At 42.7% G+C, this 25,211-nt stretch overlaps 1 protein-coding gene across 3 annotated transcripts in view; it reads left to right on the top strand.

Annotated features, from left to right (window-relative positions):
• The window catches only part of TRIOBP (TRIO and F-actin binding protein), a 129,955-nt gene that overhangs the window by 76,178 nt on the left and 28,566 nt on the right, over positions 1 to 25,211 (top strand). For all 3 annotated transcript variants that reach the window (XM_089674277.1, XM_089674278.1, XM_089674276.1), the window contains exons 7-8: positions 11,980 to 12,078; positions 12,391 to 12,538. In XM_089674277.1, the coding sequence (XP_089530403.1) occupies positions 11,980 to 12,078; positions 12,391 to 12,538 (247 nt within the window). The remainder of the gene's footprint in view (positions 1 to 11,979; positions 12,079 to 12,390; positions 12,539 to 25,211) is intronic.

The following is a 25,211-nucleotide window of genomic DNA, read 5'->3' as shown; positions in this document are numbered from 1 at the left end:
CAAATTAACCCCTTAACATCCGGCTATGCTGACTTGATGTTATATAGGATTATGTCTTGATAAATCATGTTTTTGAGACATAATTCAAAAGCCCACAACAAATCCCCCTTTGTTTGGGGTACAGGCACGTGTATAGGGGTGTCTGTGTCGCAAAACATGAGTGGGGCTTTTGGCTAGAGTGATTGTTCGTCTTCTCCGGTGAAGTGAATGAAATAAAAAAAAAATAATAATTTTTTTTTTTTTTTTTTTTAATAATAAAATGGCAGCGGTGATGCTGGTTGGTCCTCAACTTGACTCGGCGTCTTTAGATGGACACTTCTGATGACGATCCTGGTCTTGTGATGAGGCCGGCCTGGCACATCCACCTTGGGGTCCATGGGTCCTCCGCACGACAGGTCTCTTAGACGGTCTCCTAGGCGGGTCTTTTCCTCTGGACTGGCCCTTGGTGGCCTGGGACATCAGGTTATCGTCTCCGGATCGATCTCTGGCATCTGGTCTTTCCCACAGGACATTATAGCTTCCTTCTAGGGTCTGGTCATTGACACCTCCGATCGCCGGTCTGATCACAGTCTGGGCCTTCCTTTCTAAATTATTAAAATGAACAGTTTAAGTATGGGATATACATAAAATTATATTACTGGATCCTGTAAGGCAAAAGATGAATTATATGTTTAAAGGAAATTTAAGAATGATCTCAATATCTCCAGATAGGAACTGGTGGGTTAGTCTTCCAACAACTGCAATTGAGACTTCGGATGGCAAGCACGTAATTGATTGATGTGCACCCATCTATCACTGATTTCACCATACCGGGTAACCTGCAATTTATATGCGACCGGAGAGATTTTATCAATGATAGAGAACGGACCTTTCCAAGATGGAAGGAATTTCCGTTCCTTGATCTGGTCTCTTGCAAAGTTGTATAGATAGACCTTGTCACCAATCTCATATTCCTTCTTGGAGGTTTTGAGATCATAGTATGTCTTAGCACTAGTTGCAGCTCTTTCCAAATTTCGCTGGGCAAAGGCAAAAGCATATTGCAGATGTTTACGTAAATCCTCTATGTACTGGTGTGTGGTGGTAGCATTGATCAAATTTTGATCTGTAGTGCGATACAATAAGTGCTGGGGCAGTACCATCCGTCTACCTGTCATCAGTTCAAAAGATGACATTTTTGTAACTGTATTCGGAGTAGCCCTCAACGCCATCAGGACCAGCGGGAGTTTGACATCCCAATCTTTGCCTGTTTCCTTAACAAATTTCTTAAGGACGTTAACGATGGTCTGATTGTATCGTTCTACACCACCACTAGAGGCTGGCCGATAGGCGATATGCAATTTCCTTTTAACCCCCAAAATTTTCCACAATTTGGCCATCACTTCGCTAGTGAAGTGCGATCCTCTATCAGACTCTATCCTCTGTGGGAGACCAAAACGAGAAAATACATGATTTATTAGCAATGCAGCACATGTCTCGGAGCTGTTATTTGGTGCTGGTATACATTCGACATACTTGGTGAATAAACATGTAACTGTTAACATATACCGATTTCCTCGTGAAGATTTTGTTACTGGCCCAATAAAATCCATCTGAAGGTCTGACCAAGGCATACATATCCCCCTCTTCTGGAGAGGTGCTCTGTGAGTTGGCTTGGTAGGTTGAAATTGGGGACATATTAGGCAACCTTGGCAGTACTCCTTCACATCACGTAACATATGAGGCCAGTAGGCATAATCCCGCAGGATCTCATACGTGATCTTTTCTCCACGATGACCGGAAGTGGGAGCATCATGGGCATGCTGTAGCATCAAACCTCTAAATTTAAGTGGGACGACCCATTGTTGTACGCCACCCTTTGAGGTTCGTATCAACAATCCCTGGTATAAAGAGAATTGGGATTTGGATTTCATTAAGATACGTAAATCCTCCTTCCCACTACATACTTCCTTATTTATGGGATTTTGGTTGGGATCTTCTATATGACTATAAAACAAGCCAATTATTGGGTCTTCTTTTTGGGCAGTAATTAAATCCTCACTAGGAGAATCGTGACTCCACTGTATTGCATTCGGATCACCAGCTGTTCTGGCCTGTTGCCTGGTGACAGCTTCAACCTGTACGGTACCTAAAAATTGGTCAATGTCTAACAGTTCACCGGTGATTGCCCCTTCCTTGGCTAGAGAATCGGCCAGATCGTTCCCTTCTTTCTCGGCACCTAGAACCTTGGAGTGGCCTTTGGTCTTCTTGAAGTGCAGGGTGAGATCATTGGACCTTACCAGTTCATCGATGTGACAAAAGAGCTTACCATGTTTCACGGGTTTGTGATTACTCTTGTTCATGTTGTTTCGCTTCCACCTAGGGAAATACTCCACAAAACTATTCCTGACATAATTGGAATCGGTTATGATGGCACACTCTCTGATGTTGAACTCTATAGCCATCTCAACTGCTCTAAGGATTGCAGTAAGTTCAGCAACCTGACTGCTTTTTGGTCCAAGTTTGTATCCCACAGAAATTGGGGTGACACCTTGGGTCCAAACGATTCCAATACCTGCCACTAGTTGGAGCTGTTCCCCATCCTTGTGCTGAAAAGCACAACCATCCACATATACACACGGCAGCTGTTTACAGTATTCTTCATCGTAAACCTTGTAGGGAGAGAACAGTTGTTCTTCCAGAAAGTCAGTGTCCGGGCCCTCCATAGCAGGCGTAGTTGCGGAACAATCATGGAGCTCGGCTAGGCCCTGGGCTACTGGACTTTCCTTGTTCTGTTTGTACCGAATTTCAAGAGGCCACCCTTGCAAAGACAAAGTCCAAGCAGTGATGCGGCTATTAGACACATTTCCTCCCTTGATACGTTCACTCTTTAAATACTGTAAAGGCTGGTGTGCCGTTTCAACAATGATTCTCTCTCCCTGAATGTAACTGCGAAAATTCTGTAATGCCCACACGGTGGACAATAGAGCTTTTTCACAGTCACTGAACTTTACTTCAACCGGGGACAAAGTTTTACTGGCATAGGCAATCACCTTACTGACATCATCACGTTTCTGGTAAAGAACAGAACTCATACTTACCTGCGTAAACCCTGTCTCTAGATAGAAATATTTACCCCCTTCGGGATATCCGAGACACGGAGCTTGTGTGAGACGTTCCTTTAATTCCTTCATGGCGTCCTCCTGTTTCTTACCCCACGACCATTCGACATCCTTCTTCAGTAGGTGAAGCAACGGCTTGCTTATCTCGGCGTAATTATCAATAAACTTACGCGAGTAGTTCACCATACCTAGGAATGATCTCAATTCTTTAAGGTTAGTAGGGACTTTACAATTCAGAACCGCCTCAACTTTCTTCTTTTGTGGGTTCAAACCTTCAGCAGTAACTTCATGGCCTAGGAAGTTTACCTTCGTGCGACACCACTGGGCTTTCTGTAAGGACAGTTTAACTCCTGCTGCTTTTAATTGGCCCAGTACATGCCGAAGTTCTGTAATGTGTTTGGCCATATCTGTACTTTTGATCAGGATATCGTCCACATATGCCAACGTCCCCCTTTCGAAGGCGTCTGGCATGGCCTTGTGCATGAACACAGCAAATTCATGTCCGGAATTTATGAATCCGAAAGGCATTCTCACCCAACAATATTGTCGATTCCCAAAACTGAAGGCCAGTTTGTATTGGTCTTCCTCACTCACCTTTATGGTCCAATACCCCTGTGCACAATCCAAGGCTGTGAAAACTTGGGATCCTTGGAGCTGGGCGAGACATTGGTCTATGTATGGGACAGGCCATCCTGACATGTACACACGCTTGTTTAGCTGACGGAGGTCAGCGCACAGACGCCATTGTCCATTGGGTTTTAAGATACCCAGGATCGGGTGGTTGTAGGAGCTGTGAATGGGCCGAATTATACCCCTTTCATGTAACTTCCTGATAATCTCAGCTAGAGATTCATAGGAAGCTAATGGTAACCTATACTGTCTTACGAATACTGGTGGGGCATCTGGATCTGTTTGGATCCTAGCGATGTGTAGGTCAGTAGTCCCACAATCGTAAGAATCCTTGGCAAAGATCTCTTGGAATTCAAGGAGAAGCTCTCGGAGCAATTGTCGGTCGAGATCACTGGCACACGCGTCGGCGAGGGCCACCATCTCTTCCACTAACTCCTTGAATCCAGGAAAGCTTTCCGGCTGACCTATCTCATATGCCTCTTCAAGTTTCGCGGTGAGGTCATTGGGTATGTGATGTGTGTGTGTGTTCTCCTGCCATCCAGGTTCTTTGGGGTACTCTTGTTCTTTGATTGGGTGATCAAAGACAATTGATGTCTCTTCGATTCGACAGGTGCCATCTTTAGAATCGAATGGATAAATGGACTCTATGGTGAAAATACCCTCTGGTAGTGAATGGAATGTTTGTTCAATTAATTGTTCCTCCGACAAATATTCATCGGGGATGAGTCCAATCACCTGGTTAGTGACCCCAAAGGTATAATATTCAGTCTCTACCGCTAGACCAATAAGGGTCTCTTTGGGTAAGACGATGTCCTGATTGGACAGATTATGGATGTAAATGTACATCGGGGATTGATGTGTGTTGACTAGGGGCGTGTGGGTAATGTTCAGTCCCTCCCCCTGCATTTTATGGGAGAGGCATACTAATGCATCTGACCCCTTCAGTCTATGTCCCTTTTTAACTTGGATGGGGAGTATGAAATTATTTATGCCCTTAGGAATTGTAATCTTTTGGGCTACCTGGACTTCAACAGCATAAGGCATCTGTTGCTGGGATTTTAAAGCTAAGTCCAGATTTTGGTATTTTTCGGGGTCCCCCTTTAGTCGACTCCATAAACAGTCATTAATTAGGTCGACTTGCGTTGCAAAGCGATGTAATATATCGTTGCCAAAATAAATTTTAGTTTGGGGATTATCCAAGACTAGGAACACATGGGTGGTTGTTTTGTTTCCTACAGTGACGTTTAAGAGACACCTAGCCATTGAATTGTGATCATCAGAGTCATCAAGGGAGTCTGAAATCCAATGACGCTGAGGTGTGGAGAAACGGATCATTTCCATTTCGGTCAGGTGTTTTATCAACCCATGGCTTACAAAGCTGTGTTCCTGTCTCAAATCTAGTTTGGCATATTTTGACCTATTAAGACCATTTATCCGGATGGGGATAAACAAGTCGCTGTTAACCCTTTCAATACCTGTCAAGAATTGGGTATGATCTCCCCCTTTTCTTGGTTTATCCTCCTGATGAAAAGATATCGTAAGGATGTCATCTTGGAGGGAAATATCTTTTATTTTCTCTTGGGGAATTCTAAAAATGTGTTCCTCATCTCTTCTGATAGGGTTATGGTCATCAGGTTTGATAACCGTTATATCAGGAAGTTGGCTGTTCCTGAAATGGATTTCTAATGATCCAGGCCTTTCTTCCACCAGGTGGCAGTGTTGTCGGGAATGGGGAGTTTTAAGTTTCCCATATTTAATCGGGGTATTTACCTGTGACCACAGGACTTGGTTCACACAGTCAACTATGGTGTTCAGCCTTTTTAGGAAGTCCATTCCAATTATCATGTGGTGCTGGGATATGCTAGCAATGATGATGGGGTGTCTCAGTTCCTTATTACCCAGTTTCAGTTTAAGCCAGGCGGTACCCATGACCTGTAAAGGGTCTCCACCTACACCAATCAATGAGCTGTCAAAGCTTTTAAGTCTCGGCTTGGTGGGCATGACATTCGCCACTTTATCAAAATGTTCCTGTGACATGATGGTTGCTTGGGATCCAGTGTCTATTAAGCCGATAATCGAAAGATCACTGGTATCCTGCACCTGCACCGTGGCATAATATCTCCCATCAGATTCAGTCAGCTCACACATGAAATTAGTGTGGTTGAAGATCTGTGGGCCCTTCAATAACATATGACTGGCTCTTATCTCACCGCATGTGGTGGACACATTACCCTTATCCTCCCTGGTGGGATTCTTGGATTGTCTCAAGACAGAAGCACAACTAGAAGTTGGTGCTCCGTCTGGCTTGTCAATCCCGACGACTTCCGATGCCGCGACTATATTAGGGGCAATAGATGGACACTGAAAAACAGGAGAATCATTAATAACCAACAACTGGTCCCCCTTTGCCTGAGAACTAGATTCTCTATTAGTAGGCGTGTCAGGGACGGGGCACACATCTCCTGTCATTTGACTCAGTGTCCTCCCCTGTTGGTTTAAGGCTTGGTTGCCTGTTAATTCTGTGACCCTTGGTTGGTCACAGGAGCTGCTCCTAAAAAAGGATTGGATGGAAATTGAGTGACAAGCCTGTCCATTTGTTCAGCCATTTTGCTGACCTGTGCCTCTATTTGTCCAATACGCTCAGAGGAGTCATTCTGTTGATTCTCCCTTTTCCTATACTTGCGCTTGTATTTTGGACGAGACTGGTAATGAGACTCAGAGTCAGAACTACTGCTCTGGTCCCGACGCCATTGTTCTCTCTGAGGTTTTGGGGTCTCCCTGTTATTAAAGGGAGCCTGGGGTACTGTATCCCCCCTTTGAGCCTGAGGGTGTTCTTGGCGTGGAGGAAATCTTTGGAAGTCGGAGTTTTTATTAAAATTGGGATTCTTATTGTAATTATGGGGCCTGTTGAAATTGGGGTTCCCATAAAAATTCCCATGTTGGTTTTGGCGAGGATAATAGAACCTCTGAGGATACCATTGCCTCCTTTGATTCTCATCACTGTACTGACCCTTACCATACTTTTTATTCTTCTCACTTCCACTACCGTAGTTCCCTGGCTTTTGTCTATCCTTTCTCACCCACTGGTTTTGGGGTGCAAAGTTTTGGACCTCCTTCACTTGCTGGGCTTGAGGTACAAATCTAGGGGAACCATTGGTTTTACCCCCACGGACTACTTCCGCATATGATTTCTTCTCTGCCTGCAAATTTGGATTTGGAGGGGAAACGGTAGTGGCTGCTACTATCTTGGGGCTATTTTTAGGTTCTCTTTTTATCCCGCCCTCACTGGACTGTTGGATCGAGAATAAATAGTCACTCTCTCTCACCAACCAATCAAGAGAGCATCCCTTTCTGTAATCCTTTGCAAGTCCCAATTTTATGTAAGCAGGTAATGCTTCATAGAATAGTGTCTTGAATTCTGGCTGGTTAGGATTGGGATCCTTTTCAGCCAGGAAATAGGCATTTCTGAGGACAGCCAGAAATTCTGCAGGGCTTTGGTGAGGACCACACTTTAAATTGTAGGCCGCAGCCTTGGCAGAGGTTACAGTTTTATAAGGCCCAAATTCCATGTGGCACTTATGTTTAACCTCTCTCCAGGACTGATTAGAATAGGCCCTCAAGGTCTCAAAGAATTGCCGGTATTTCTCTTCAAACACCCATGGCAGCAATTCTATTTTGGTGTGGTCATCTCTAATGCCCATAATCTCTAACGTCTGTTCATATGTTCTCATGTGTTCGGTGATCTCAAGGGACCCTTTCTTAGAAAACATAGGAACAGTGTCCTTCAGGAACTTAATAACCTTTGGGGTGTCATATCTCCTGAATGACCCCTGGGATTTCCCTTCCTGCCTATATGAAACCTCATATTTTTCTTCAGAGCGCTCTGGAGTGTATCTTGAAAGCCTAGGAGGTGACCTATATTCTGACCCTGACTCACTATCAGATACTTCGCTGTGATGCGGGTATCTCCGCTCATCAGCCTCTGGCTTGACTGGGTTGGTCCGTCTTTGGACCCCAGAATTTATTTGGGCCGTCAACCTTATAATCTGCTCCTCCAGAGTTTTCTGCTCAGATTTTATCAAGGTAAGTTCTGACTGGTCGTGCTTATCCCCTGGGTGAACTTTAATTTTGACAGGAGATAACCTCTCTGATCTGAAGTACTCCACCTCATCTTTTAAGTCCTGATACTTCTTTTGAAGTTGTTTTAATTCCTGAAAGTTTCTTTCATATAGGTCTTGAGCACTTCGAAAGTCTCCGACCAATCTATCATAATGTTTCTCGGATTCGTCTAAACGAACACCGGCATGACCAAGCTTCCCTTTCAAAGACTCAATGTCCTGATTTTTGCTTTCTAACAAGAGGCGAGCCTCTGACAACTCTTCCCTTAGAGTCATGGTCTGCTGGGCAGCTCCAGCGGTCATGAACCATAACATGGGCCAAGCTTCTAGGAGAAGTCTGTCACGGCTTCTATCACTTTCTGCTCCAGCAAATGCTATTAAAAACCCAACAACCTGGCCCTTTTGGTTGAACAGGTCCTCAAAAGTGCTAATAGCCTGCTTTTTCTCTTCATCCACAAATTCATTATTGCTATCCCCCAAATTCAATTTCTTGCGGAGATAATTTATTACTTCATTTTCAACATACTTCTGCCAAGCACCGGCAGCTTTCCGAGCTGGCTTCATAGCTTCTTGTTCAATGCCTTGAGCCGCCATATTTTCCTCGTTATGCTTGGAAGAGGTGGATCCGTGATTACTGGATGCCATTTTGATACAAAATATATGTTTGATAAAGTGTACAAATATACAATCACCAGTGCGTTTTGTGTTATGGTACGATTTCTATGAATCTCAGCAGTGCCTCCAAATTTATGTTGTGGTGGTTTATGTAAGGATATATATTATTTATAAAGGGCGTGTCCCTTTCCCTTAGATGAAATATTACAGTGCCTCCAGCCGTTAAAATACGGCAAATATTTAGTAAACCAATAATTTGGACACTTTGATAATTTGATCACCACTTATTATTATACCTTGAATTCTTTTAGCCAATATGATTTCGTACCATACACACAAAATTTGCCTTATAATAAATAAATATAAAAATTTATTTATGTACAAAAATTATATATATATTAACACAAAACGCAAAAGACTGGTGATAAATGAATATTGGTACACACAATCAAAAATATATCCTACCAATGTAAGACACACTAATAAGGTCTCTAACTAATTACATCAATCACAAATTTTAAATGATATGATATTTATTAAATTTATTAATAATTAATAATTTCGAATATCTCAAAGGTTATATTCTTACAAGCCGTGGCCATAGGATTGCAAGAAGCAAGCCCTTGATATATGATACTCTGGTTATTAATATTCAATAAATTATGAAATATGAAAAAAATTTATAATATGGCAATAAACAATTTTTAACAGTAACACAGTATCTTACTACATATATCTAACTACCCAATATTGTTATGATACACTAAGGTAATTTTATGATTCCACACAACAGAGAAAATAATTAATACAAAAATCAAATAAATATCTCACCACACCCGGAATTCAGACTAGGCAACTCTCCCGTGGATTTAGCTGGCAGTGGAACGCCTTTAGACTGATATATATAGCAAGTGATAGATTCAGTAGGGGAGAATGTAGGAAGTTATAAGATTAGAGGTTTAAAGTTTTAGGAAGTTTGAAAAGATGGAAGAGTAGTTATTCAGCAGATCTTCTTCAGATGTCAGGTCTTTCCATGAGGTTTTTTATGAGGAATCCCCTTTCCTTAAAGCACATGGGCTTTTATATCCACTAGTCCATTGTTCTAAGATACCTTCCCACCAGGCTTCCTGATTGGCTAGTTGAGAAATGTGTGTACATAAGCTATTTCTCACCTGCCCGCCAGGTGGCGGTCATGTATCACAGAACAATGTGAGTATTTGAGATGACTCATACCTTGGGTGGAATCTTCAGGTAATTTCAGGAATAAAATATACGGCTCTATCCAGATATAGCAGTGATACCTATATTATTCTAAATAGGGACCATGGAATATAGGTGTATATTCGGTTATTCCTCCTTGAAGTACCATCCTGTTTGTTTCCTGATAAGACATGTAACTAATGCTAGTCTATAATACATCTTACTTCCCATCATCTCAATACTCAAATTAGTGATATATAGTTCCCATTGCTGAGTATTTAGTGGTGTTTAAAATCTATAACATCTTATTTATGATATGTTTTTGTAGTATATTTTTGTCATGATATACAGTGAACTTTTAAACTTAAATGTCCTGAATTTCACCCCTTTGTTTCAGAATCAACATTTTCTCTGTGTAGGGAAAAAAAAACTCTCTATTTGCATGGCCCTTGTATTGGGCTCATGGTAAACAATTGTTAATGCTTTCACCCTTGGTGAACAATAGTATATGGTAATAGTTTCAGAGGTCTGTTAGTTCATCACACTCTACAAGGTTTGGGTAAGCTCTCAGACAATCAGTTTGGTTCCTCTATTGTCATGTCCAGACCTTGTATATGTTTACCTGCTTATTGAAGTCTGAATAATGGTGTTTGATCACCTGTAGAACTTCAAAATAGTATTGTCTCTAGGAGGAAAGAAAAACAATCCCTTCACCCATTACATTTCTCTAGCTAGATGGTCATTGACTTTCCAACCAAGACAAATTAACCCCTTAACATCCGGCTATGCTGACTTGATGTTATATAGGATTATGTCTTGATAAATCATGTTTTTGAGACATAATTCAAAAGCCCACAACAGAGTTTGCCAAAACAACATCTAAAAAAGCCTTCACAGTTCTGGAACAACATCCTATGGACAGATGAGACCAAGATCAACTCGTACCAGAGTGATGGGAAGAGAAGAGTATGGAGAAGGAAAGGAACTGCTCATGATCCTTAAGCATACCACCTCATCAGTGAAGCATGGTGGTGGTAGTGTCATGGCATGGGCATGTATGGCTGCCAATGGAACTGCTTCTCTTGTATTTATTGATGATGTGACTGCTGACAAAAGCAGCAGGATGAATTCTGAAGTGTTTCGGGCAATATTATCTGCTCATATTCAGCCAAATGCTTCAGAACTCATTGGACGCTGCTTCACAGTGCAGATGGACAATTATTATTATTATACAGTATTTATAAAGCGCCAATGGTTCGCTCAGTGCTGTACATTACAAAGGGGGACAGAACATGTGACAGAACAATACCAATACAATGCAAAACATGAGGGGATCGAGGGCCCTGCTCTTTCGAGCTTACAATCTAGACAATGACCCAAAGCATACTGCAAAAGCAACCAAAGAGTTTTTTAAGGGAAAGAAGCGGAATGTTATGCAATGGTCAAGTCAATCACCTGACCTGAATTCGATTTGAGCATGCATTTCACTTGCTGAAGACAAAACTGAAGGGAAAATGCCCCAAGAACAAGCAGGAACTGAAGACAGTTGCAGTAGAGGCCTGGCAGAGCATCACCAGGGATGAAACCCAGCGTCTGGTGATGTCTATGCGTTCCAGACTTCAGGCTGTAATTGACTGCAAAGGATTTGCAACCAAGTATTAAAAAGTGAAAGTTTGATTTATGATTATTATTCTGTCCCATTACTTTTGGTCCCTTAACAAGTGGGAGGCACATATGCAAACTGTTGTAATTCCTATACCGTTCACCTGATTTGGATGTAAGTACCCTCAAATTAAAGCTGACAGTCTGCAGTTAAAGCACATCTTGTTCGTTTCACTTCAAATCCATTGTGGTGGTATTTAGATGTCCCAATATTTATGGACCTGACTGCATGTAGAACCAAAAAAATGTTTTGTCCTTGGATACAAATTCCTTGGTACATTGAGATGAAGAATTACTCTTTAAGTAGCTAATTCTTAATGGTTTAAACAAGCGAAGGTAGTTACAGTACATGCTATATGTTGCGCTAACAAGCATTTATTTATACATTGGAACAATCTGGGCATGTAACTGAAAAAACATTTTTTTTTTCACTTATAATTGTAGGATTGATACTCTGGTGTTTGTTGGCTTGCACACAGATGGAAAAAAACTGACGGGTTATAACCTTCCCTTACTCTATCCAAAATGAACAAAACTTTTGTTTTGCCTTTTATTTAGTCTTTAAATGAATGTCGTGAGTTTTATATGGGCCTTTGTTGTTTTCTCATTGTTTTTATAAAAGCAAAAGTTGTAAAAGTTGTGCTACACTTCTTTAGATACAGAGTTTAAAGATGCAGCTTGAGAAGGCAAGAAAAGAAATAGAATCTCAGAAAGGAGGATATGAAGTGACCGTTCCTTCAGGCTTTATTTCTCAGGTGAGTCACTTTGTCTTGTAAATATCTTGTAGCATGTATAAAAGCATGTAAACTCTGCAGTCTAAAGTATGTATACTACTTCACATCTGTGAAATGTAGTAGACCTGTGACTTTGACTTCCAGGGCATGCTGTATTGTTTTGGACCATTTGCGATCGTCTTCTGTATATAAGATGCCAGTTACTCTAACGTACATTACCGGATTGTTCTTTCCATTAATACAGTTGCTTGGTTTTTTTTTTCTATCTGGTGATAGCGCTAGTATCATTTGACCTGCATTCATTCTTAGACTTTCCTCCTGTCTGTTTTACAGGAAGCCTGTGAGCACAGTCTGTCTCAGATGGAGGCTTCTCACAAACAGCTCCTGTCTGAGCTTCAGAGACATCACGAGTGGGATATTCAGAGACTGCGACAGGAGAAGGACCAGCTGTTAGCAGAGGAAGCGGCAGCTACAGCATCTGGTAAGTCATTGTGGCAATTTTAGTAGTATTAAAGGTTGTGTAGCATTTATATTTGATATATCTTCCTTTAAGGGGATTCTGGCATGTGAGAAACTCTATCAGTGTTGTACATGAAATGTTTTGTTTTTTAACTTTGCGCAAAAGTGTGCCCACTCCAGAATGAACAGGTTGGGGGATATGACAGACAATGCTAAATAGGTGTTATAGTGACAAGTATGTGTAGGGAAACATTCTAGATGCTAGTAGGCAGGATGTGGAGGAGAGAATTTAAAGATGTAGGTTAATGGACAGTGTGTGCACTACAGTATTGCGGATGGTGTGAAGATGGGCAGTAGAGGAGGACAGAGGGTTTGATGGGAAGCCAATCTGTGCAAAATCAGAGGGTATTATTATTATTGAGTATTTATATAGCGCCAACAGTTTGCTCAGCGCTGTTCATTATAATGGGAGACAGTACAGTAACAATACAATACAATACACGAAGGGTTCGAGAACCCTGCTCCTTGGAGCTTACAATCTAGGAGGGAGGGGAGAGTGGTACAGGAGGAAATAGCTGTGGGGATGGAGTGGTGGGAAGAGCGGAGGCGATCGGCAGTTAGGTGAGGGCAGGGTAGGCTTCTCTGAAGAGATGGGTTTTCAGGGTGCGCTTAAAGTATGGCAATGAGCACGTGCAGGAGACAAGGGTATGATGGTAAGCTGCCTACACAGAAGAGGAGGGAAGGGTATGATGGTGAAGCATCTGTGCAGGAGAGCAGGGCAGAGGGTGGGATGGCGAGCCATCTAGGCAGGCGAGGAGGGCAGGGGGTGGGACGGTGAGCCATCTAGGCTGGAGAAGAGAGCATGAAGATGAGCAGTCTGCACAGAAGAGGGTGAAGGGTAGAGCAGTAACCCATCTATGCAGGAGAGGATGGTGGAGATTATGACGCTGGGCTGTCTGTGCAGGAGGGGAGGGTAGAAGGTATGATGGCAAGCGAAGAGCGTGGACAGCATACACAATAAGCAGATGGGTGTAAGACATGGATGAGCAAAATAGTGGAATGTGTAGAGAATAGGTTGGGGTAAGGCTACTGGGTCTGCCTCCTGCAGACCTAATAGACAGCCCAACAGCCAACTGAAGGAGTGCATTGCAGGCTGACAACATTGTGGCTAGTTGCAAAGCAATAACTCAGTGTTCTCAACATGAAACAGGAAGTTACTGGCAGGATCTAAAGACCAAAAACTTGCAACAGTATGCATACAGTGAGGCGTGATGCCAACATAATGAAAATAGATTTCTGGTTTGCATACACTGTATCAAGCTCAACAGAAGCATTTAACCTTTAATTATAAATGTTTTTAGGTTAAATTGTGCATTTCTTTATCGTACATCATGGGACACAGAGCAGGCTATAATCATTACTATCTGGGTTATGCTCCACCTCTAGCTGAATGGATCAATCAAAAAGGGAAGTCCTCCCCTATATAACTCCTCCTCCTGTACAGGAAGTACATCAGTTTTTTTCACCAGTGTCTGTAAGGTGGCTGGTCACTTGTGCTTGTGGTCTTGGAGCATACTTGGAGGTCCAGAACGGTTCTTCTGTGAATCAAGAACTGGAATCTGATCCATTTGGAAAACTGTTAGCTTAAATGGATGGTACCCCAGCCTCGCTGTATATGAGAGAAGAATCCTCAAGGTTTACCTGTAATGCAGCCATATGGTGCTGAACCCTGCATAATGGAACCTTGTGCAGTATTTGTTCTGATCAAGGTGCTTTCCAGCAGGGTGGTGTACAGGTCCAAGAGGGTGGACCCCAGATGTAAGGGGTACAGAGTCCTTGAAGGTATTGTAAGACAGAGGCCACAATGATGGTTGAAGGTTTAACTCCTGTTATAATTCAGAGTCCTTTGGCAGGAATGGTAAGTTTACATTTGCATAGTTTCTTTAAAAATGTAACGTATCATTCTCCTGGTGGCCACTGGGGGCAGTATGCTATTTGGTCTGGACAGGCCATGCTCTGTGTGTGTCTCTGAAGGAGTACTGGGCAGCAGTTTTCTCCTCCAGCCACTAGAGGCCGCTGGGAAACTCTGTATAGCCTACTCTTGTGCAGTGGAGGCAGGAAGTAGAGGAGTGACCATTTTGGCTTATGGTTGAAGTCACATGTGGGCTGAAGGATTAGTGAGGCTCCTGAGAGATAGCAGGGATATGGAGCAGTCTCTGGATAGATGAAGATGTGGGAGTACTACCTGTAGGGGAGCTGCATGACCAGACAGGATACGGTTATACACTGCATTATCCTGCATAATCCCAGGGGGCTTGTACAACCGTTTTCTGATACACCCCTGCACTGGTATCGGTGCGCTTTTAGGAGTTGTTGCTCCAGAATAACTTGCATTTCATATGCAGGAGCTGGTTCACACCAGATGCAGTCCAGTGTATTTTTTTTTTCTGCATCAAAAATGTATGCACAGTATTTTCCATGTATTCCAATGACCCTAGTTCACACCACACCAGTGCAGTCAGTTCCAGTCAATTTCCGGTGCAGAAAAATGAAGTAAAACATGCTGCATTTTTTCTGCACTGGAACATAACTGAAACAGAGTACTGGAACACAGCAAAACACATAAGAAATGCACCAGAATGGAGTGTGGATGCGGTTCCGGATAAGTTTTTGCTTACAGTTCACACCAGAGTGTGTTTTGTGGAGTGAACTGGCCCTTAGACTGCACTGAAGTGGCATAGAGGCTGCATTCAGGCTGCGTTTGATGCACATGTGCTTGGATAGTCCTGCAAAAATAGTATGGAGCCAAATTCCGGTACTTTTGACATGTTTTTTTTGAAGAAACAATACACAGGTACTTATATAGCGCTGTCAATTTACGCAGCGCTTTACATATATATGTATTGTACATTCACATCAGTCCTTAACCCTCAAGGAGTGTACATTCTAAGGTCCCTAACGCACATCCATACATGCCTATACTGGGGCCGATTTAGACGAGCTAATTAACCTACCAGCATGTCTTTGACGTGTGGGAGGAAACCGGAATACTCGGAGGAAAACCCACGCGGGCACAGGGAGAACATGCAAACTCCATCAGGTGGTACCGTGGTTGGGATTTGAACCAACGACCCTAGTACTGCCAGGCGGACATGAACTGAATTTGCACAAGCTGCATTTTTATTCTTTCATAAACTGCATACATACATGCATACCTAAATGCATAAACTGCATATGTACATGCATACTCAAATGCATAAACTGCATGTGTACTTTAATGCATAATTTACTTGCTTGGACTGCATACATACATACTTAAATGCATACTTGCATAAACTGCATACATGCATACTTTAAATGCATACTTGTATAGACTATATACTTATATTTGAATAAACTGCATTCTTACATGCATACAGTACTTGTGTGTACTGCGTCCTTGTATAATCTGCACACTTGCATAGCTGAGAACTTTTATACTTGCATAAACTAAATTGCATGAATGCATAACTGCATAACTATGTACCTTCATAACTGCATACCTGTGTACCAGCATAGCTGCATGATGACATAGCTGTAGACCAACATGGCTATGGAGCTGCAGCCCTGCGGGACTGCATAGTTAGGTGGCAATATATAGTTGCTACATTAATGGCTTAAATGGTCCCAGAAAGGGCAGGCAGCCAAGAAGTAGGTGCAGCACCCTCAGGTGGGGGGGCTGAGGGTATAATCTGGCGGTGTTCACATTTCATGATAGTCCAGTGGTGTCAGGTGTATCTGGCCACTGCGTTTGTCTGGCATTGTAGCTATTTCTGGCGGTGGAGCTGCAGTGAAGTGCAACCGCGTCACCGTGAACACGCTTGATTTCGTCTGAGCTTGAAAGCTAAACGGGGTCAGTCCTGGTTAGTATATGGATGGGCCAGGTGCTGTAAGCTTTTTTCAGAGTCTGAGGCTGCTGTGTTTAGAGAAGTATCTCAGGCAGAGGATGCTAGGGCAGTCTTTGAGGTGACTTGCTCTGTCTTTAGCGGCAGAAACCTAATGGGTTAAGTACACCTCTTGGGACCTTCTGGGTTCATTGCAGTGTTCACAAAGCTCCTAGCTCCAGTGCTGCGCTTGCTGGGGACACAGGGGTGTGTCAATCTCAGTATACCCTAATGTTCCTTTGCTCAGGGAGCAGTCAGTTCCACGTTTAAAGTCAAATATAAGAAGCAAAAGGTATCTGTGACAGACCCAACCAGGACAGGCACTTTTGAAGGGGACTAGGGGCTAGCCTTCTACCTACTGATTATGGTCCATGGAGAAAGCAGATCCATCTCTAATGATGGACAACAACGTGATGAACGCTGAGAGGGAGGCTTGGATTAATTCTGTGCATAAAGACAATAAATCTTCCCTTCTTGAGTGGATGGAAAGATGTAATACTAATCTTGTACAAGTTAATGGTCAGGAAATATGGTGGCCCTCTTGCGGATTGGGTTGAAGAAGCTCCTGTATTTGGGGCAGAAATATTTATCAGCCATCTCCCACAAGAAATCTATGAAGATAAATTAATTCCACTTTTCAGACTGTTGGAATATTGTTTGAGTTTTGTCTTATGATGGACAGATTATACAAGTAAAATCAAACACCTGAAAAACAGCATGTGTAATGTACTTTGTGAATTCAAGGTGGGTTTGTTGCCAGGCTGTATGCGGTGGGCTCCCTGATAAATCAAAGCATTTTCTGGGTGCTTAGCTGTTGATTAGCTTACTGTTAAATAGATCACTGTTGGCTGAACTGTTTACAATTTGCACTATTAAGGATAATGTGATCAAGCTCCTACCTAATCCTTGTGGGGTTGTTTATCCCAATGTGTAATATTTGTTTTAATTGTTCCTGTGGGGACTGCCCCTATTTCTGAGTGTAAAAAAATGTGTATTTCTGTTCAATTAAGTAGTTCCAGTTTGGCATCTAAGCTAGTCTTGGTCCCTGCTCTAATACCTTGGTCCTGTGTCCCAAGGGCGAAGAAGTGGTTCTGACAGAATCACCCAGTCGGGGTGACAGGCGTTCCTTTGATACTTCTCTGCTTGACGAAATGGTATAGGTCTGCGTTGAAGCGATTTCCTACATGCAGTTCTAATCCAGAGGAACATTCTTTCTGGCTTGTGAAGCTCCAGTCATTGGATTGCTGAAGGGCTTTGTCCCCAGGCTATTGCAAAATCCAAATTGGTGGTTGTTGTTCAGAATCTGGAGAAAGGGTATTTTCCCTTCTAGGGATATGGAGAATAGGAACCATCAATCTCTCTGGTTGGTGGGCTGGTTTGGAGGTGGCTAGAGTTCAGGGGACTTGGTCTCCACAGAAGAGAATACTGCCCATAAATATCTTGGAGCTTTGGGCAGTGCACCTTACGCTAGATTATTGGACAAATCAGTTGCACAGATTGTGGTCAGGGTTTGGTCCGACAATGCCACGGCAGTGGCGTATACCAACCACCAGGTCGGCACCAGGAGTCGTGCAGTTGAGGGAAAGGTGAACCACATTCTCTCTAGATTAAAACAGCATGTGTCGTCTCTGTCCATATTCCAGGTATAGAGAACTGGCAGAGGGGTTTTTCCCAGTTGTCAACAGCTAATACCAGGAGAGTGGTTCCTGCATTCTGAGATGTTCTCAGCAGCCTGCCAGCATTGGGGAACTCTGGATGTGGATCTACTGGATTTCAGGTTTTACAAGTTAGGTTGTGTCCAGGTTGAGAGTCCCACTGGTAACACATTAAGAACCAGTTCTCCCTAATCTATGCCTTCCCCCGATCCCACATCTTTGAGCAGGCTCTTGGAGGAGGTAACACTGATAATAGCAGTTGCCTAGCCCAGTAAGGGCTTGGTACACCAACATAGGGAATCTGGCAGTGGATGCTTCTTGGACCCTTCCGGTCTGCCCAATCTTGGGTCCAATATTGTATCTTGCTTTACAATTGCACGGATTGAAGGCTTGGCTATTGAAGCCCAGGTCTGGAAGAATCAGAGGGTCTTGGGTCCAGTTATCTCTGCACTGTTGAGTGCCAGGAAGTCTGCTTCAGGGAGCTTCCATTACAGGACCTGGAAATCTTATCTGCCTGGTGTGAAGCTAGGAAGTAGCATCTGCAAAAATATGTGATTGGGAAATTTTTGTCCTTTTCTCCAATTGGGAAGGGAAATGAAATTGGCCTTAAGTATCATTAAGGGTCAGATTTCAGCTCTATCCTTTGTTCCCAGAGACCGTTGTTTCTCATTCCTAGATTCATTCTTTGTACAGGGTGTAGCACGGATGGTCCCATCTGTCAAGCCGTCCCTGTGTCCTTGTGACTTGAACTTGGTCTTGGCTGTCCTTGCAGAAGCCACCTTTTGAACCAATTCAAGAAACTCCATTAGTCCTTTGACTCAGAAGGTTGCTTCTTTGGTTACTATCACTTCGGCAAGAAGAGTGTCAGAGCTGGTGGCTCTTTCACGTAAGGAGCTGTTCTTGGTCTTGCATCATGATAGGTGATGTTGCGTCCTCATCTGTTTTTCTTAACAAGAGTGGTTTCTGATTTTCACTTGAATTAGGACAGTGTTTTGCCTTTCTTTTTTTCCTAGTCCACAGTCGGCAGGGAAAGGATCTCTGCATACTCTAAATGTAGTTCGGGTGGTCAAGATTTACTTGAGTTTGGCGGTACAGGTCAGGAATGCTGGTTTGTTCTGCCAGAAGGACCCAGGAAAGGCAGGCGGAATCCAGGTCAACTATTTCTCATTGGATCTGTGAGTTAATCATGGATCAAGTCATAGTTTGAAGGGTAATGTCACGCCCTTTCGGGTGAGAGTACACTCCACCAAGTATGTGGGGGCATGTTGGGCTATCTGCCATAAAACATCAATGGCTCAGGTTTGCAAAGCCGCTACATGGTCTTTTGGTTCATACATTCTCAAGGTTCTACAAAGTGGATGTTAGAGCTATAGAGGATCCCTTGGCCACAATGTGTTGCAAATGGCAGAATAGGTTCTTGGCCTGATGACTGTGTCTGAGATTTGTGTTTCCCTCCCCTCAAGTGTATTGTATAGGGACATCCCAGATAGTAATGCTTATAGCCTGCTGTGTCCTGTGATGTACAATAAAGAAAATTGGATTTTTTCTATTTTACTTACCTTTAAAATCCATTTCTTGGAGTACATCACAGGACACAGAGGTCATTCCCCTCTTTTTGAAATCTCATTGTTTGCTACAAAACAGAAGTACTTATATAGGAGGGGTTATATAGAGAAATACATCCTGTTTGATCAGCCAGTGTCCATTCACCTAGAGGTGGCACATAACCCAGATAGTAATGTTCTATAGCCTGCTTTGTGTCCCGTGATGTACACCCAAGAAAAGGATTTTAAAGGTAAGTATATAGAAAAAATCCAATTTTTTTGTGGTGACAAAGGGGATGATTTCCTAACGGAAAATGGGCTGTTCACGTTGCAGGGGAATTTTTCCCCAATGGCTTTGTGAATGAGGTGAATATTTTTTGCAAAGTTCATTTTTACCACATTCACTAAGCTAAGGGAAAATTCCCTGGCAAAGTGACCAGCTTATTCCTCTTTCATAATACAAACCTTGGGTTTTTTTTTTCTAGCCTTTTTTTGACACTTTTAATTCAAAAGACCTGTAAAATAAAATCTTGGTGCAGGCTCCATGTCCGTTTCTCTCTAGAGTGCCCACAGATCCCTAAAACTTGAAGTGGTTTAATACGCCAACTCCAGCAAGGAAATTGGTGCACACTACTGTTTTCACTGTTGGGTCATTATTGTGATGGACATTCTTACCAGTAGTGAGGCATGTGAGATGGGAAAGGTTGGGCAAACTTCACATTCTAGACAGTCGACTCTTTCATATTAACGTTCTGGCTTTCTGAAAACCGTATTTTCAGCACATTTGCATGCCCAAACATATATCCTTTCAACAGTTTATAGCAAGACGGGCAAGCATAAATTCACTTTAAACCTGCTGAAAATATACAGTGAAGCAAAAAAGTATTTAGCCAGCCACCAATTGTCCAAGTTCTCCCACTTAAAAAGATGAGAGGCCTGTAATTGGCATCATAGGTAGACCTCAACTATGAGAGACAAAATGAGAAAAAAAATCCAGACAATCACATTGGCTGATTTGGAAAGAATTTATTTGCAAATTATGGTGGAAAATAAGTATTTGGTCAATATCAAAAGTTCACCTCAAAACTTTGTTATATATCCTTTGTTGGCAATGACAGAGGACAAGCGTTTCCTGTAAGTCTTCACAAGGTTGGCACACACTGTTGCTGGTATGTTGGCCCATTCCTCAATGCAGATCCCCTCTAGAGCAGTGATGTTTTGGGGCTGTCGCTGGGCAACATGGACTTTCAACTCCCTCCAAAGGTTTTCTATGGGGTTGAGATCTAGAGACTGGATAGGCCACTCCAGGACCTTGAAATGCTTCTTACAAAGCCACTCCTTTGTTGCCCGGGTGGTATGTTTGGGATCATTTTCATTTTGGAAGACCCGGCCACGTTTCACCTTCAATGCCCTTGCTGATGGAAGAAGGTGTGCACTCAAAATCTCACGATACATGGCCCCATTCATTCTGTCCTGTTCATGGATCAGTCGTCCTGGTCCCTTTGTGGAGAAACAACCCCAAAGCATGATGTTGCCACACCCATGCTTCACAGTAGGTATGGTGTTCTTTGGATGCAACTCAGCATTCTCTCTCCTCCAAACACGACGAGTTGTGTTTCTACCAAACAGTTCTATTTTGGTTTCATCTGACCATATGACATTCGCCCAATCCTCTTCTGGATCATCCAAATGCTCTCTAGCAAACTTCAGACGGGCCCGGACATGTACTGGCTTAAGCAGGCGGACACGTCTGGCACTGCAGGATCTGAGTCCCTGGCGGCGTAGTGTGTTACTGATGGTAGCCTTTGTTACGTTGGTCCCAGCTCTCTGCATGTCATTCACTAGGTCCCCCTGTGTGGTCCTGGGATTTTTGCTCACCGTTCTTGTGATCATTTTGACCCCACGGGGTGAGATCTTGCGTGGAGCCCCAGATCAAGGGAGATTATCAGTGGTCTTGTATGTCTTCCATTTTCTAATTATTGCTCCCACAGTTGATTTGTTCACACCAAGCTGCTTGCATATTGCAGATTCAGTCTTCCCAGCCTGGTGCAGGTCTACAGTTTTGTTTCTGGTGTCCTACGACAGCTCTTTGATCTTTACCATAGTGGAGTTTGGAGTGTGACTGTTTGAGGTTGTGGACAGGTGTCTTTTATACTGATAACAAGTTCAAACAGGTACCATTGATACAGGTAATGAGTGCAGGACAGAGGAGCCTCTTAAAGAAGAAGGTACAGGTCTGTGAGAGCCAGAAATCTTGCTTGTTTGTAGGTGACCAAATACTTATTTTCCACCATAATTTGCAAGTAAATTCTTTCCAAATCAGCAAATGTGATTGTCTGGATTTGTTTTCTCATTTTGTCTCTCATAGTTGAGGTCTGCCTATGATGCCAATTACAGGCCTCTCTCATCTTTTTAAGTGGGAGAACTTGCACAATTGGTGGCTGACTAAATACTTTTTTGCCCCACTGTATTACAAGGATCCACTGGGTATGTTCTCTGAACTCTGTAGATTGATGACAGCTGGGATAAAGAGTGTGTTTTTGAAGTTAGATGTATAGGCTAAATGTTTGGTTGCACTAAAATAAATTGACACATGCTATTTCTGATGATGCAGTCTAAATTTTCCTATGGTTGAGTGACAGAGTTCCAATTACCACCTTCTGTTCTTGAGTTTGGTGACAATTTGGTTGCATGCACATAGAAGTAAATACAGGCATATGGCCGTACAGCTTGTAACATACCTGTGTATACTGCGCTCCGGAGCTATGATGTATTTCTGTCCATATGACTGTATTACAAAACCTTCTGTGCATCTGCAATTTTTGTATAAGCTGGTGCATGTGATTGCACGCACGTGGGCATGTTTCTCCAAGACACTAGCTCATTCGAAAAAGTGTGTGCGTGTAATCCTGAGCACCATGGTTTACACGAGATTGCAGGTGCACAGCATGTTTTGTTGTACAGTAATATGGACAGATATGCGCTGCACCTGAAGCTCCTGGGCGCTGTAAATACAAGCGTATTTTATGCTGTACAGCCATATGCCTGTATCACATTCATGTGCATGTAGCCTAGCAAGTGTATTTCCACTTTTCAGTCAACTGTGACAAAACCCCACTATATGCGTATTCCCATACACACTGCATTCCTACAAATAATAATTAAAAAAAAATATATATATATACACACATATACACACATATACACACACAGAGAGCAATACCACAACAGAGAGATATCAGAAAGAAGTTTAGATGTTGGAAACAGGTAAAAGAACAAAATTGTTACCTAATATGGTGTTGGACTGCCTTTGGCATCCAAGACAGCCTGATTTCTCTTGGGAATTGACTGACAAATATAAGTCTTGGATGGTGGCTAATGGAATTTATTACCACTCTTCATGCAAAAATCATTCCAGTTCATGTAGAAATGCTGGAGGGGGAAAACGAGCCCAACCTTGTTCTCCAAAATTGACCATAGTGGCTCTATGATGTTGAGAACTGGCGACTGCAGCACCCAGAGAAGGTACAAGACTTGCTTGTCAAACCACAATTTTACAACACTAGCTGTATGAATTGGAGCATTCTCATCTTGGTAAATGGCGCTGTCTTTGGGAAACAATGTCAAATTTGTACATAATAGATGGCAGTGACTCTGTCTTTCATGTTGATGATGGGGCCTGCAGAATACCAAGATATGGCTGCCCTAACCATGATTGTGCAAACACCTTGCTTTACCATTGGCACAAGGCAGTCCTAGTCATAAGCTTGGGGCGGTGTTTGCCAAATGTAAACCCGTCTGGTGGTTGGGAACAGTGTGATGCTCGATTTATCGGACCATATTACAGTCTTCCATTGATCAATAGTCCACGATTTATGGGTGTTGTACCACTCTCTCCTCTTCTTAGCATTAATATTGTTCACTAGTGGTTTGGAAATTGTAGCTCGCCTGTAAATGTTTTGCTTATGAAGTTCCCGCCGCACAATTTATGTGGACACAGACTTTGGATGACTGATACTGAGCTCTGCAGTCAGTTTTGCAGAAGTTGTTTTCCTATTCCAGGTTACAATCCTGAGCAATGTCCTTTTTGTCTCCTTTGATCAGTTGACCATGTCAACTGCGCTTATACTTCTCATATGATGTTTCCTGGAAGCTGTATATCCTGTCATAACCTTTGATACTGTAGCTCGCGACATCGCAAATAATTTGGCGACTTCAATCACAGAGGCACCAGCTTAGCAGGCACCAACAATTTGCCCTCTTTGAAGCTCAGAAAGCTGTGACATGACTCCGTATTACTGGCAGCACACACAGTGAATGATGAAAGTGAGGCTTCCCACCTGTTAGCTAGGAAGCAAAAGAATGTTACATCACTTCCTGTTTTAAAGGACAAGTTCACCTTTCGTAACATGTTACACTCACATTCAGGGTGTAATGTGTAACATGTTATGATCAGACTGGCCCCCACTTCCCCCTTTGACAGCTAGCGGGGGATCCTTTACCTCCCCCCCATGCCACCTACCCCGCTAGCTGTCAAATTAAAACAAAAAAAACACGTGGCTATACGTGGCTCCACCCTCCCTGCCGCGTCACTCATTCACAGTCCTCTGTGAATAAGACTACAGGTCCTCGATAGCCTTAGCGATTGTTGGCATGTAGTTCTCAATTAACTACCATGGCGCTATGGAGCGCTGTGGCAGTTCATTCGTTATTCCTGTCAGTAGATCTGCTTGCCTGTGCTAGCATGAACTGCATGACACCAGCGGTCTGGTGATCGCTGGTGCAATGTTTTACAGGCTCCTGCAAACAAAGATATTAATTGCACTTTTGTTTACCTTTTTACCTGCAAAAAATTTGCATTTATTATTTTTTACTAAAAGGTGAACTTATCCTTTAATGCGAAATATGTAGTCACTTTCACACCTGCAAATCAAGTAGTGTTTCCATTTTTTGTCCAGCCCCTGTATATCTTCCCTTTTAGGTGTTTATTGGGGCAGGCTTCCTGCACACTGCAAGCTACTATGAGCAATTTGAAATGAGAGTAGTCTATGTACCTGGCAAAGAGAGACACACTGAGTTTCCCCTCAGCAAAGAAAGCAGAAGCCAAGCTTCTAGATCTTTAAACCTTCCATTAGGGGAGACAGTGATCAAATCTTTTTTACAACAGATAATGAGAATTGTCATACAGGGTTAATTATAATAAACAACTTCCCTGCCCCCTCTTATAGCAGAGGAAATCGCCTGACATTTTTAGAGAAGAGCAAGTGAAATGTAAGCATTTTTTTCATATCCCGTATAGCTACGTAACAAGTGTTAGGTAGGTGTTATCCCTGTTTGGCTGTAAAATTGGAAATGCACTTTAATCTCTATGGTGAGTAGGAACGGAGCAATGAACAATACTTGGCACATCTCCCATCTGACGGTCCTCAGAATGCATAAACCCAGCAAATCGCATGGCCTGTTTAGTTTACACCTTTTACTAAAATACACCCTTAAAAAGGCTTACCCTTAAAGGTACTGAAAAACATTATTGTACTTTAAAAAGTAAAAAAAAAAAAAGTTTAGCAAAGAGT

Source organism: Staurois parvus, unplaced genomic scaffold, assembly GCF_062004578.1.
Source record: "Staurois parvus isolate SC_StPar_1 unplaced genomic scaffold, SC_StPar_1.0 ptg000149l, whole genome shotgun sequence".
NCBI lineage: Eukaryota > Metazoa > Chordata > Amphibia > Anura > Ranidae > Staurois > Staurois parvus.
Note: the sequence above shows the minus strand (reverse complement) of the source record. Positions and strands in the feature narration are given on the sequence as shown.